We start from the raw sequence: 16,078 nt of genomic DNA on the forward strand, positions 1-16,078 counted from the left end.
GGGGAACGGGGAGTAACTGCTAATGGATATGCATTTTTGTGTGTGTGTGTGGAGTGATGAAAAAGTTCTAAAATGAGAGTGGTGATAGATGTAATTATATAAACATACTGAAAAAAATCACTGACTTGTACATTACTTTAAAAGGATGAATTTTATGGTTAAGGGATCTCAATAAAGCTATAAAAATTTTTTAAAAAAATAGAATAGTGCCTGGCACACAGTAAGTGCCCAATAAATGTTAGCTATTATTAGTAGTAACACTATTGTCATTATTATGCCTAAGTAAATCCCTCAAAATTCTTTATTTTTAATAAAAGCCCACAGAATCTAAAAAAGTATTTCTAATTTACATACATGGATTAACATTCACACATTTATTTCTATCTAAATTGCCTCTGAAATTAACAGTATGAGAATCACAATTTCACTATTTGTCTGTAATCAAACAGCTGCATGCAACGGACATCTGATCACATCATGATAGGCTTAAATTCCAATGACTAGATGTTATACAAAATTTTGAAATGACCGGAGATTTTCATTCATCTCCAGGAGTAAACAGGAAGCCCAGGAAATAGAATATGTAAAGGACATAATTAAGTCTTCATATACAGGCTTGCTAGTCTTCCAATCTCATTTTAGGGGGTACTTTATAAAAAGACAATTGTAGTCAACAGCAAAATGCTTCCAGTCCCATGTCCTATGACTCCACCTTGTCCAACAACAGAAAACCCCCACCACAATGAAAAGACCCAATGCAACCCATGTAATAAGCCTTATAAGAGGTAAAAGTCTTGACAATTAATGACTGACTTTTAAGACTATACTGCATATTCAAATATGTTTGCATCAATTGAGTTTTTATAATCTGGACAGTGATTAAATCAGTCTTAACCATTCCTATTGCTAAAGAATATAACAATGAGTCTCTATCTCAGAAGTAGGAGCAAGTGATAAGCCATGATGATAGAAATGATGCTCACACACTGCAATTTCCTCTGAAGTATGAAACTTCCCAATTCCTGGAACAGGGTTGCCTTTGTTGGAGTCTCCTTCCCTTCTAGTTCTCCTTTCTATAATTAGACATGTGCCTTTGCAGCCAATCAGTGAAAGCTGTTGAGGGTTACAACTTCCAGATACTCAGGACTTTTGTCACAGAAACCAATGTACTTTTTGCATGTAAGAAAATATTTATACCCTCAAACTGACTACTCATTTTCAGAAAGATAATTAAATTTACATTTTTACCCACCTTCATTTAATCCAAGTAAACCCTTTGCTAAGTCATCCAAGAGCAACAGATTAATACACAGAACAAACTGCCTTCACACCTACTATGTATAACCCTCTTCCATATGTACACACACAAATTCCTCACAGAGTTGTGGCCTTAAGAATTTCTCACCAAATATTTAGCCTGAGTAAAATTTGGTAAATATTTAATTTCCTTTTGAGAAGCAGGTTTTTTCTTTAATTTTACATTATAACCACTGAGGCAGATTATAAAACAACTTTGGAACAGAGATCTTTTTAGTGGCAGTTAGAAAATTTCAGACAATGGATATGGATGATAATTTAGGACTAATTTCAAAATTAGGTCCAGTTTCAAAATATTGACTTTACCTAACTAAAGAATTGGCTTAGTCCTCGCATAGGATTTATTTTAAAATTTACAAGGGAATCTGAAATAAATACAAATATACTAGTATAACCAAAAACTTTGGCCAAGGCTGGGACAGAGGGGGCCAACTTTGTAATGCTTTTGTAGTTGGATATCATTCTAAGAACCTAACTGTCGAAGTATTGTTCCCCTGGTTAATCTGAGGATGGAGAATATATGTTTTTAAAATCATATATCTCTGTTTAGGTAGTCTTTAAATATAAAATGAATAAATATTTAAATTCTATGCTAAAGAAATAATGTGGAATAAGAAATTCCTGTCTTTCTAAGTAATTGTATATTTACAATAAATGTTTTCTGCCTGACACCTAGACTTTGTCTATTAAGAGTTCTTCAGTGTGCAATTTATAGAAGGCAGCAGCTCATATTACATTAAAGGAGCCCCATTTAGCTTAGAATCAGCCTGCTCCAGACACTCTACTCCCTGAAAAGCCTTCACATTTGTGTGTATAAGTAGCTGAGAATACATGTAAGTGCACATGTCTAAGAAGAGCTAATTTGCTTTACAAATAAAGTCCAGAACCAATAAATTGCTATTCCCCAACCCCAAAATCACATCTAATGAAAAGGTGGCAGCTGTAAAGCCAACTCATCCTACATCATGCTTTAATGTAGGCCGTACTACACAGAATAATGAAGAATTCCTTATAGCTATGCTGTATTCAAACTTCCTCATTCTACCTTTAGGAGAAGGTGCCCACATATACCTTAGGGACCCACCAATCTATATTTCGGAGGTGTTCTACTTGGATTAATTCAAGCATTGGACCACCAAGAGCTTCAGTCAAAGGAACATTACATGTTGCTAATATCTTAGCTTGCATATTCAGAGCTAGGGTGTAAGATTAAAACTAGAGCCAAGCTGGTGTTGCTCAGTGGTTAAGCATCAACCTATGAACCAGGAGATCAAGGTTCAATTCCTGGTCAGGCCACATGACTGGATTGTGGGCTCGATCCCCACTAGGGGGCATGCAGGATGCAGGCAATCAGTGATTCTCTCTCATCACTGTTTTTTTTCTCTCTCCCCCTCCCTTATTCTCTGAAATCAATAAAAACATATTTTTAAAAAAGATTAAAACTAGGTTGTCACTGAAGTGCTGTTAAGCAGGGCAGTAAGGTGATACAGAAAGATTGAAATAAGCTAATTTTTTGTCTTTTGCTTTTATTTAAAGCAACAGGTGCAGAATTTTCTATGATCAAAATCTGAATACAGGTTAATGCATGTTTTCTTCTCCCATATCTACGAACCCCATCTATCATTGTCTTTTTAAACTTAAGAGAGAAATAAAAGAAAATGGATATAGATTTATTTATTCTAATAAGTCATAAGACAATGTGTTTAAGAGCTACACCTAAACTAGTATTCTCAAAATTGAAAATACAGTTACCAAATCTATTCAACTTGCAGGAGGTATCCATGTGCTTTCCAAGTCATTGTTAGTCACCCAAATGGACCACAGTGTCCGCTACCATGCCTTAAGAAGACATTATACTATGTGTACTATGCACATGTATTTTAAAGAAATAGAGAAAAGTAGATAAAAAGAACAGCCTTTCAAACATCAGTTCCTTACATAAGTGGTGACAGTGCTTATGGCTCCCTTGTAATCTCTTCACATAGCCAGTTACAAAATACCTCTAAAATTAGACAAAATAAAGCCAGAGGCAAAGTTCCATGGGGAATTACATTGTTCAGATGAGCTTTCAATTCACTGGTTTTTAATTTCCATTTCCTGATTTACTAAGGAGTAAAGGTGAGAATCATCCAACTGATGACAAAATAGAATAAGAAAACAGGATAAACGGCAAGGGCTTTGCGGTTTGGAGGCTGGCTGTCAGCAAGAAAAGCTGTAGAGGCTGAAGAAAATAAAACAAAACAAAAAAGAATATTGAATACAATGAGATTGTCATAACTACTAACATTTACTAACTTTAATGTGCTCAGCATAGTCTGGAATAGAGTTATACTAAAAGTTTACTTATATTTGCAAATCAGAGAAAAAGGCATTCTGCCGCACAGTTTTCCTGACAGCTGAGGGCTGCTTGTTTCAAGTACCAAAGCTTTGAAAGTTTTCAACATTTCAGATGGAAACCCTTCCAAAAGGGGTCTCTTACTGTTTTCTGAGAAGTCATTAAACTGTGCTGAATAGGCTTACAATAATGTGCAAGTTTTTTCGCTACTCTGGCAAATGGCCTTATACTGCTGGGTCTTTTGAGTAATTGTTCTTATTAAGTTAGCTCTTTTAGATGCCATCCCTCTTGTTCACCAGGAAAAACCTAATTATCAATGATCACCCTGCAAAGAAATCTTTCCTGAACAACCAGCTGGTATCCTGCCAGCTCAGGTAAAACTGCCCACTTCCCTCCTCTGTGTCCCTTCTGTGCCTACACAGATTTCCATCTCCCACCTGAAACACTTTATTGTCTTTAAGTATTTATATGTCTAGCTGATCCACTGGACTGTGAACTCTGAAGATAGAGGCCATGCCTAGCACAGTGCCTAACACTTAATTTGTGCTTTATAAACATTTGCTGAATTAAAGAATGAATGCTTCTAAAATTCTACTTTCTGAACTGCTGTGGGCCTGGATACTGGATAATTAAGCTGTTCAGAACTACATGTATGATAAATTATCAGACTCTAAGTGAGGAAATCTGGGACTTTCCCCATAGGTAAAGCACCCAAGCTTAATATACAGTCTTTGGAATATCAATTCTGGCACTCTCAGACTTTTATTTTTTATCACTTCTTGGCTTTTAACCATGTTCCAAGCAAAGAGATATTACTGCACTTAAAATATTAGGTAGTCTGTTTATCTCATTTATTAGAGGCCAGGGAACACTTCTAGTGTAAAGTAGAATTTTAGGAATGCTAAAACAATCAGCACATAGCATTCAATGCCACTGCTATAGATTCTTTCTTCCTAATCTTTAGCAGAATTTTCTATTGAAGCAGGAAAGTACTATATAATGATACTTAACAACCTATACCAGGAGGTAGCAAAGTTCTAAAATGTGATCTGCTTGGGTTTGAAATAGAGAAAAGTTGATTCATCTATTCAGTAATTATATGTCCTAAGGCAAGTTACTTCACCTCTCTGAGTCTGTTCCCCATCTATAAAAATAGGACTACTAACAATAGTTTTTATTTATTAGGGTCGTTGTGAGGGGTAAATGAGATAATACATACAAATCACTTACAATAGTGCTTAATCTATGATTAACAATATATAAATGCTAGCTATTATTTTTATTTTGATTAATTTGTCAGGAAAAGACCCAGCATTTCTCAAGTCACCTATGCCTCCTATATATACCAGGACTGAGCTAGGTCTACTGTAATCTCCTTTTCCAACCCTATGTAATATTTAAGGATTAGAAAAAAAAAAAAGGTGTAACTCCCCCCGGCTGGTGTATCTTAGTGGTTGAGCATTGACCTATGAACCAGGAGGTCACAGTTGGATTCCCAGTCAGTGCACCTGCCTGGGTTGTGGGCTTGATCCCCAGTAGTGGGCATGCAGGTGGCAACCAATCAATGATTCTCTCTCATCATTGATGTTTCTCTCTCTCCCTCTCTGAAATCAATAAAAATATATTTTTTTAAAAAGTGTGACTCCTACATCTTAGAAGTCCAGATACCCAACTCAGATAAGATGGATATCATATCTATCAATGCCCATTTAGAACAGAGGGTTCTATGGACAACATAGGCAAGAATCATATTACTCACATGTTAGTTAGGAGTTACACTGCTTTTCATCTGGTCTTTATCTCTAACACATGCTTTTGTCTGCTCTGCTATTGTAAAGATAAGTACATTCTGACTCCTGTGACAGGCAACCAATCAATGTGTCTCTCTCACATTGATGTTTCTCTCTCTCTGTTTCTTCCATTCTCGCTAAAATTCTATGGAAAAATATCCTCGGGTTAACAAAACAAGAAAAAAGATAAGTACATTCTTACCTACTATAGACCAGGCAAACATCATGATCACCACAAAAAGCCGAACTATGAAGTTTATTGGTCCTGGCTTGGCCAAAAGTACCAGCCGGCAAACCAGCAATGCCACTGTCAAGGGAAGTATACAATAACCCAGCACACAGAGGCTCTGAAAAAAAGATCTAAAAAACAACACACACCCATAAAAATCATAAATATAGTATCATGATAGTTATTACACAGATTTCTACATAATACCTATACCCTAACATTGACTTTATGAGGCTAGGCCTCTGCATTAGCATATGCTTTAATTTTTGTCTCCATACTCTTCCTTCTCTCCTTTTAAACTCCTTAAGAGTCAACCATCTAGGACAGTGGTAGGCAAACTGCGGCTCGAGAGCCACATGCGGCTCTTTGGCCCCTTGAGTGCGGCTCTTCCACAAAATACCACGTGCGGGCACGCATGTACAGTGCAATTGAAACTTCGTGGCCCATGCGCAGAAGTCGGTATTTTGTGGAAGAGCCACACTCAAGGGGCCAAAGAGCCGCATGCGGCTTGCAAGCCGCAGTTTGCTGACCACTGATCTAGGATATCAGATGATCTACTCTAATTCCTAAAGACCTTTCTCCCAATGAACCTCTAAGACAGTTCTTAATCTTTTCTAGTTTATAGACCTATTTGAGAGTTTGTTGAAAGCTATGGACCATCTGTTCCCCAAAATGGACATAATCTTCTAACACAAAAATTCTGCCTATGATTTTAGAGCTGGAGAGAGCATTTAAAGCTTATCAAAGGACTCTGGATAATTTAAGATAATTTAACTCAACCAAGTTATCTCTGTTCAGTGGTTTTAAGAGAACATCCTCTTTATTCCTCATTTATTTTTATTTTTATTTTCAAAAATTACCTAACTAGCCCAGCCAGTGAAGCTCACTGGTTGAGCATCAGCCTATGAACCAGGAGGTCTCAGTTCAATTCCTGGTCAGGGTACCTGCCCGGGTTGTGGGCTCAATTCCCAGAAGGGGGCATGCAGGAGGCAGCCAATCAATGATACTCTCTCATCACTGATGTTTCTATCTCTCTCTTCCTCTCCCTACCTCTCTGAAATCAATAAAAAAAAAATATTACCTAACTAGCCAGGCTCCCTTAAAAATCTCAGATATGCTACCTAGCAAATAAGAAAGGATGGATTTTAATAATACTCACATGTTTCCTCCAAGAAGTTTTGAGTTGAGGGTGATGGTAACTGCACCAAACCAGATAATGACAAACACTTCTGCAAACTGGGGCCCTCCATCATTTTCACTATCTGCAGAGCCTCTTTGAAGCATTCTGTGACAAAAGAAGCATGGCATGAGAATGTCTACTCTTTTACTTAAAGCAATAAAGGCATGGGTTCTCAAAGTTTGAATCAGGGAGCTGCCCTACACCTCACCTGAAGATCTGTAAAATGTAGGCTGTGTGAAAGGAAAATTCCAGAAGGATTTGTTAAGCCTCCATTCTTTCCAATTCCAAATGCCTCAGGAGTACAAGGAATACTCCATTTGGCTTTGTTGGAATGTTTAAAAGGATCACCAAAGACCTTTTTTGGGTAAGCAGAGGTTATAAACTGAAAAGTCAAATGTGGCTCACAGACGTGCTTGAAATGCTTTTAAATTCAAGGTGACATTATTTTAAAATTGAGAGGTTTCACATAAAAATAATGTATTTCTAAGGCTTTTGTTTGTTTGTTTGTTTGTTTGTTTTGTTAATGTAAGAGAGAAAAGAAGGTGGGAGAGGAAGGAAGGGAGATTTGTTGTTCCACTTATCTATGCATTCATTGGTTGATTCTTGTATGTGTCCTCACTGGGGATCGAACCTGCAAGCTTGGAATATTGGGACAATGCTCTAACCAACCAAACTATATGACCAGGGCCTATTTCTAGGTTTTCTTGAAAAAATCAGAAGAGTTTCTAACATGGAGCTGGCATCCTACATGACAACAATCAGGTGCAGTTGGCATAGCAGTAGGTTCCACAAAGGGCTTCCAGTCACCAGTTCACAATGCATGCATTCAACTTACCTCTCTAGCCCTTAGACACCTTTGAATTTGTAATCCTTGGGTTAAGGTTTCAGTTCTGACATTTAAAAATGAAAAGTCTATAGACCTATTTAGTTGTTGATTTTTTAAAATAAAAATATACAGATTATTACTAAATGACTTTGCTTTCAAATTGAGTAGTTGAACAGTCACTTTCAGCATGTTTTCATATGTCTCTTGGCCTTCTGAATGTCATCTTTTGAAAAGTATCTATTTAGGTCCATTGCCCATTTTTTGATTGGGTTGTTTATCTTCCCTTTGTTAAGTTGTATGAGTTCCCTATAAATGTTGGAGATTAAACCCTTATCGGTAATAACATTGGCAAATATGTTCTCCCAAGCAGTGGGCTTTCTTGTTTTTGTGGGGGTTTTTTGATGGTTTCCTTTGCTGTGAAAAAGCTGTTTATTTTTATGTAGTCCCATTTGTTTATTTTCTCTTTAGCTTCCATTGCCCTAGGAGCAGTATCAGTGAAGAAATACCTTCGGCATATTTCTGAGATTTTGCTGCCTGTGGATTCCTCTAGTATTTTTATCTTTTCCCATCTTATGTTTAAGTCCTTTATCCATTTTGAGTTTATTTTTGTGTATGGTGTAAGTTGTTGGTCTAGTTTCATTTTTTTTTGCATGTATCTGTCCAATTGTCCCAACACCATTTATTGAAGAGACTGTCTTGATTCCATTGTATGTTCATGCCTCCTTTATCGAATATTAATTGGGCATATTGTTTTGGGTTGATTTCTGGGTTCTCTATTCTATTCCATTAATGTATATGTCTGTTCTTGTTCCAGCACCAGGCTGTTTTGAGAACTGTGGCTTTGTAATACAGCTTGATATCTGGTATTGAGATCCCACCTACTTTGTTCTTCTTTCTCAGGATTGCTGTTGTAGTCCCATTTGTTTATTTTCTCTTTAGTTTCCAATGCCCTAGGATCTGTATCGGTGAAGAAATTGCTTCGGCATAGGTCTGAGATTTTGTTGCCTTTGGATTCTTCTAGTATTTTTATGGTTTCCGGTCGTATATTTAAGTCCTTTATCCATTTTGAGTTTATTTTTGTGTATGGTGTAAGTTGGTGGTCTAGTTTCATTTTCTTGCATGTATCTGTCCAATTTTCCCAGCACCATTTATTGAAGAGACTGTCTTGACTCCATTGTATGTTCTTGCCTCCTTTGTCAAATATTAATTGAGCGTATTGGTTGGGGCTGATTTCTGGGCTCTCTATTCTATTCCATTGATCTATATGTCTGTTCTTGTGCCAGTACCAGGCAGTTTTGAGAACAGTGGCTTTGTAATACAGCTTGATATCTGGTATTGAGATCCCACCTACTTTGTTCTTTCTCAGGATCGCTGCAGCTATTCGGGGTCGTTTTTTGTTCCAGATGAATTTTTGGAGAGTTCGTTCTAGGTCTGTGAAATATGCCGTTGGTATTTTAATGGGAAGTGCGTTGAATTTATAGATTGCTTTGGGCAGTATGGACATTTTAATGATGTTGATTCTACCAATCCAAGAACATGGTATGTTCTTCCATCTCTTTATGTCTTCCTCTATCTCTTTTTTCAACGTCCTGTAGTTTTCTGAGTAGAGGTCTTTTACCTCTTTAGTTAAGTTTATTCCTAGGTAGCTTAATTTTTTTGGTGAGATGGTAAATGGGATTGCTTTTTTAGTCTCTCTTTCTGCAAGTTCACTATTGGTGTATAGAAATGCCATAGATTTCTTGGCGTTAATTCTGTATCCTGCTACATTGCCGAATTCTTTTATTAAGTCTAATAGTTTTTTGATGGAGTCTTTAGGGTTTTTTAAGTATAATATCATGTCATCTGCAAATAAGGACAGTTTTACTTCCTCTTTTCCAATTTGGATGCCTTTTATTTCTTCTTCTTGTCTAATTGCAATGGCTAATACTTCCAGTACTATGTCGAACAGGAGTGGTGAGAGTGGGCATCCCTGTCTTGTTCCTGTTTTTAGGGGAAATGGTGTTAGTTTTTGTCCATTGAGTATGATGTTGGCTGTGGGTTTGTCATATATGGCTTTTATTATGTTGAGGTATGATCCTTCTATTCCCACCTTGCTGAGAGTTTTTATCAAAAATGGGTGTTGAATTTTGTCAAATGCTTTTTCTGCATCAATTGATATGACTATGTGGTTTTTTTCCTTCAATTTGTTTATGTGATGTATCACGTTGATTGATTTGCGGATATTGTACCATCCTTGCATCCCTGGGATAAATCCTACTTGGTCATGGTGTATGATCTTTCTGATGTACTGCTGGATCCGATTTGCTAAGATTTTGTTGAGGATTTTGGCATCTATGTTCATGAGGGATATTGGCCTGTAATTCTCTTTCATTGTGTTGTCTTTACCTGGTTTTGGTATTAGGGTGATGCTGGCTTCATAGAATGAGCTTGGAAGTGTTCCTTCCTCTTGGATTTTTTGTAGTAGTCTGAGGAGGATAGGTTTTAGTTCTTCCTTGAATGTTTGGTAAAACTCCCCTGTGAAGCCGTCTGGTCCTGGGCTTTTGTTTGCTGGAAGCTTTCTGATGACTGCTTCAATTTCTTCCATAGTTATTGGCCTGTTGAGATTTTTAGATTCTTCCTGATTAAGTTTTGGAATGTTGTATTTTTCTAGAAATATGTCCATTTCCTCCAGGTTGTCTAGTTTGTTGGAGTAGAGTTGTTCATAGTATTTTTTAACAATCATTTGTATTTCTGTGGGGTCTGTTGTTATTTCGCCTCTATCATTTCTGATTTGGTTTATTTGGGTCCTCTCTCTTTGCTTTTTGGTGAGCCTGGCTAGAGGTTTGTCGATCTTGTTTATCCTTTCAAAGAACCAGCTCTTGGTTTCATTGATTTTCTGTATTGTTTTTTTGGTCTCTATGTCATTTATTTCTGCTCTAATCTTTATTATCTCCTTCCTTCTGCTCACTCTGGGCTTTTCTTGTTGCTCTCTTTCTAATTCTTTGAGCTGTAGATTTAGATGATTTACTACCATTTTTTCTTGTTTGTTGAGGTAGGCCTGTAGAGCTATAAACTTCCCTCTCAGGACTGCTTTCATTGTGTCCCAAAGGTTTTGGATTGTTGTGTTTTCATTGTCATTAGTTTCCAGGATGTTTTTAATTTCTTCTTTGATCTCATTGGTAACCCAATCAATATTTAATAACATGCTATTCAGCTTCCAAGTGTTTGAGTATTTTGGGTTGTTTTTATTGTAGTTTATTTCTAATATTATGCCCTTGTGGTCTGAGAAGATGCTTGGTATGATTTCAATCTTCTTGAATTTGGGGAGACTTTGTTTGTGACCCAATATGTGGTCTATTTTTGAAGATGTCCCATGAGCACTTGAGAAGAACGTATATTTTGTTGCTTTGGGGTGAAGTGTTCTGAAGATGTCAATTAAGTCCATCTGATCTAGTGAGTCATTTAGGATTGCTGTTTCTTTGCTGATTTTTTGTCTAGCAGATTTATCCAGTGATGTCAGTGGTGTATTAAAGTCCCCTACTATGATTGTATTGTTGTCGATCTCTCCCCTGATGTCTTCCAGGAGTTTTCTTATGTATGTGGGTGCTCCTGCATTGGGTGCATATATGTTTATCAGGGTTATATCCTCTTGTTGTATTGATCCCTTTAGTATTATGAAGTGGCCTTCCTTATCTCTTGTTATGGCCTTCACTTTGAGGTCTATTTTGTCGGATATAAGTATTGCTACCCCAGCTTTTTTTTCATTTCCATTTGCCTGAAAGATATTTTTCCATCCCTTCACTTTCAGTCTGTGTGAGTCCCTTTTAATGAGGTGGGTCTCTTGTAGACAGCAAATGTATGGGTCATGTTTTTTTATCCATTCAGCCACTCGATGTCTTTTGATTGGACCATTTAGTCCATTTACGTTTAAAGTTATTATTGAAAGGTACTTGTTTGTAGCCATTTCTTTTTTTGTGTGGCTGTTTTCTTTCTGGGCTTTTTATTTCTTCTTTTTACACCAGTCCCTTTAGCATTTCTTGCATTGCTGGCTTGGTGGTGATGAACTCCCTTAGCCTTTTTTTGTCTGTGAAGCTTCTTATTTCCCCTTCAATTTTGAATGATAGCCTTGCTGGATAGAGTATTCTTGGATTCAGTCCTTTGCTTTGCATCACTTTGTAAATTTCTGTCCATTCTTTCCTGGCCTGATGTGTTTCTGTTGAGAAATCGTTTGATAATCTGATGGGGGATCCTTTGTAGGTAATTCTCTGTCTCTCTCTTGCAGCCTTTAAGATTCTCTCTTTGTCGTTAACATTTGGCATTGTAATTATCACATGTCTTGGTATGGGTCTTTTGGAATTCATCTTGCTTGCGACCCTCTGTACTTGTGTAACATTTTTCCTTCCCCATATCAGGGAAGTTTTCTGTCCTTATTTCTTCAAATAAATTTTCTAATCCTTGCTGCTCTTCTTGTCCCTCTTGCAGCCCTATTATGCGTATGTTACTTCGTTTCATGTTGTCCCGAAGCTCCCTTAGGCTCTCCTCCTGTTTTTTAATTTTTTTCTCCAGTTGCTGTTCAGATTGAGCTTGTTTCTCTGCCTTATCTTCTAACTCACTAATTCGGTCCTCTGCTTCTTCTAGTCTGCTGTTGAAACTTTCCATGGTGTTTTTGATTGTAGCTATATCACTTTTCATTTCTTCCTGATTCTTGCATAGGTTTTCCTTTCTTGGTGATTCCTCTTTTTCTTTCCTCTGGGGATTGTTTCGTTGTCTCTCCATTCTAACTATCACCAGAAGATTCAAATGTTGAGTTGCAGGGGCCTGGGCTGTGTGCAGTGGCAGCTTCGCAACCCCCGAGTGTCACTGAAGAGCTCTGACACCAAGACATGTGGCTGCCGTGGGTTGGTGGGAGCCACACTCACCCAGGATCAGAGTCACAGGCGCTTAGTGTGGCTTCGTGTGCGCACCTAGAATCTGGGACCCTGCCTGCGCCATGCTGAGAGACTCTGCTGGTGTGTGCCAAAAATCAGAGTGCCCTAGCGCTTGTCAGGAGTCAGAGACCGCCTGTGTCCGCACCGAGAATCGAGTATCAGAGTCTCTGTTGCTTGGTGCGGTCTTGCACCAAGCACCAGGGTCCCTGTGTGTGCATGCGCCGAGAATTAGAGTTAGTGGCTATTAGTGTGAATGCACTGGGAATCAGGGATCCCAGGCGCGTGCAATGAGAAACACAGTCAAGTCACTGGTGCTCAGTGCTGCCTCTTGTGTGGAGAATCTGGGTCCCCAGTCTGCCTGGGGGACCAGGTTGCACAGTTGCACTGTCAGCAGGAGGTCCACTCCTGCCCTGCGGAAAACAACCTTCCATGTGTGCTTGCCCTGAATCAAAGTCAGGTGGTACTGCCGCCCATTGTGGGTGTGGGGTCTGGTCACGTGGGTGTGCACTGCGGGAAACAAACTCCCTGTGTCCGTGCACCCAGGCTCAAATTCAGTGCTGCCTCCCTGTGTGGGCATGGCGTCTCATTGCGGGAAACAAACTCCCCAAGTTCGAGTGCTCAGGTTCAAATTCAGCACAGCCTCCCTGCTTGGGTGCAGTGTCTGGTTACGGGAAACAAATTCCCCAAGTTCGAGCCCCCAGGCTCAAATTCAGCTCTGCCTCCCTGCGTGAGCACGGGGTCTGGTCATGGAAAACAAACTCCCCCAGATCGCACACCTCGGCTCAAATTCAGCGCAGCCTCCCTGCTTGGGCACGGTGTCTGGTCGCAGGATACAAACTCCCCGAGTTCTCGCCCCCAGGCTCAAATTTAGCTCTGCCTCCCTGCATGGGCACGGGGTCTTTTCTCGGAAAACAATCTCCCTCAGATTATGCACCTAGGTTCAAATTCAGCGCAGCCTCCTTGCTTGGGGGCAGGGTCTGGTCATGGGAAACAAACTCCTAGAGTTCGTGTGTCCAGGTTCAAATTCAGTGCAGCCTCCCTGCTTGAGGGCGGGGTCTGGTCGTGGGAAACAAACTCCCAGAGTTCGCGTGTCCAGGTTAAAATTCAGCACAGCCTCCCTGCTTGGGCACAAGGTCTGGTTACGGAAAACAAACTCCCCGAGTTTGCACCCCCAGGTTCAAATTCAGCACAGCCTCCCTGCCTGGGCGTGGATTCTGGTTGCGGGAAACAAACTTCCCGTGTCTGCATACCCAGGCTCAAATTCAGGTAGAGCCGCCACTACTGTATGTTTGTGCGGAGAGGGTCTGGCAGTTCCTATGCCACTGCTGCGGGGCCGGCGGGGAGGGAGATTGGCTCTGTGACTCACAGAAATCTGCAGCCAGGGTGCCTGGGGTCTTGGTGTCCGTGGGTTTGCAGCTGTGGTCGCAGGTCTTTTACCCGAGTGGCTGTAGGGTCCCGGTTTGTGACTGAGACCAGATTGGGTAGTGGCGAAACTAGGATCCTAGTCTCAAGCAGTTCTGTTCTTCAAGATGGCGCGGTCTCTGTGCTGGCGGTGTCCTCCCCGGAGTGTTTCCGGTGGCAGCGGGGTTTCAGCGGGGTTTCGCCATCTAAGACTGCCGGGTTTGGCAGCCCCTTGGAAGATCTGTAGGATCTAGCTGTCCCTAGCTCTCATTCACACACACCACACACGTCCACACACTCCTCTATCACTCCCTCACTCTCTCACACACTCTCCCTCCCTACCTTCTTGCCAGTCGCCAACTTTTTCTGACTTTTTAGACTTAAATACATAAGGAGTACAATATGTCATAGAAGTCATAAATAAAATATTCAGTCAAAATTCCCCTCAATTTAAAAATTCCACCAAAAAGTTTATTCTAACTCAAATGACAAAGGAAATATGTGTACTTACAGTGCAAGTGTCACACAAAGGACCAAGGGGCCCCATAAATCCCCTACAAGGCAAGAAAAGAAAGAAGATTGTTAAGAAACAACCATGCAGTATTTTCTATCTTTATTCCAATATCTACCTCTCCCACTCTTGGAATTCAGATATCAATGCTCTGTCTGTCTGCCCAAGCCTTCCCTCCTCTCTTATCCCTTTATTTGCCTTCCCTGCTCCCCAATTCTGAATGTCCTTCTTTATAGATCCTTTAAGTTTTATTTCATATCCCATAATTTACCCCTCTCCCCACCAAGTCACATTCCAACATGCTACAAAGACCAATGAATGAGAAGTACACCATCCTGAACCCTCAGAAAGAAGACTAGACTCAAATAATTTCACCAATCTGAGACTACATTAGACAAGGCAAGTATAATCAGGCCCATCTCACAAATATGAAAAGTAAAGCTGAAAAGCAAGTCACTTTCCCAAGTTTATATCAACAGTTAGGTATAGAGGTGGGACCAGAACCAAGGTCTTTTGATTCCTACTATGAAGTTCTTTCCACTCTGCCACACTGCTTCCCTTTTATAATTATTACATTGAACTAAAATGGAATTGCTGTTGTTATAGGTGAAAAATCAGGTCAATACTGGTAATTTTATAAAGTTAAACTTGTTTTAAAATGTTATTTCTTTACTGATTTTAGAGAGAGGGAGAGAGAGAAACATCGATTTGTTGTTCCACTTATTTATGCATTTATTGGTTAATTCTTGTATGTGCCCTGACAGGGGATCAAACCCTCAACCTTGGCACATCCAGACAATGCTTCAAAAAGCTGAACTACCCAACCAGGGCTATAAGGTTAAACTTTAACAAATAACATGAAAGCTTTTTGAAAACTATAAAAGGTTCTGCCAACATCAGGTCTAACCACAGTAGTTCTCAATCAATAGTGATTGGTGATAAATATTCCAACAGTTCAATAATATGCAGCTTAGAGCACAAGTACCTTCCTCACATATATATCTTTACCTAAAAGAATACTACACTTATCAACTGAAAAACTGATTTCAAATACAACTGACATTAATAAACTGGCTTTTTAATGCACTGGAAATTTTTGTAATTTGTAAAAAATCTGTAATGGTATTTTTAAATGTATTTTTTTTATCCCCGCCTGAGCATGTATTTACTGATTTTGTGAGAGAGAGAAAGAGAGAGACAAAGAAACATCAACCAGTTGCCTCCTGTGTGCACCCGACTGGAGATCAAACCGGCAACCTGAGTATGTGTCCTGACTGGGAATCGAACCTGCAATGTTTCGAGGTACAGGATGATGCTCCAACCAACTGAGCCACCTGGTCAGGGCTCTGTAACAGTATTTTAAAACTATTTTCTTATTGTTGTAATACACATACACACACACACACACACACACACACACACACACACTCTGAGTGGCAAGATTATTATGACCAGCCAGATTATTATGACCACCCCATCAGTACTTCGTTGGGCCACCTTTTGCCTTCAATACTACGGCGATTCTTCTTGGCATTGACTCCACGAGATGTTGAAAGGTGATGCAAGGAATCTGACACCATGC

General features: G+C 39.4%; 1 protein-coding gene across 3 annotated transcripts in view; it reads right to left on the reverse strand.

Moving 5' to 3' along the window:
- Window positions 1-2,826: 2,826 nt before the first annotated feature.
- YIPF6 (Yip1 domain family, member 6) overlaps window positions 2,827-16,078 on the reverse strand; it is a 42,641-nt gene continuing 29,389 nt past the window's right edge. For all 3 annotated transcript variants that reach the window (XM_005880378.2, XM_014528473.1, XM_014528472.1), the window contains 4 exons: window positions 14,497-14,539; window positions 6,831-6,956; window positions 5,645-5,802; window positions 2,827-3,538 (listed from right to left, as the gene is read on the reverse strand). In XM_005880378.2, the coding sequence (XP_005880440.1) occupies window positions 3,423-3,538; window positions 5,645-5,802; window positions 6,831-6,956; window positions 14,497-14,539 (443 nt within the window). In that variant the 3' untranslated portion in view covers window positions 2,827-3,422. The remainder of the gene's footprint in view (window positions 3,539-5,644; window positions 5,803-6,830; window positions 6,957-14,496; window positions 14,540-16,078) is intronic.

The sequence above is a fragment of the Myotis brandtii genome, unplaced genomic scaffold (genome assembly GCF_000412655.1).
Source record: "Myotis brandtii unplaced genomic scaffold, ASM41265v1 scaffold635, whole genome shotgun sequence".
NCBI lineage: Eukaryota > Metazoa > Chordata > Mammalia > Chiroptera > Vespertilionidae > Myotis > Myotis brandtii.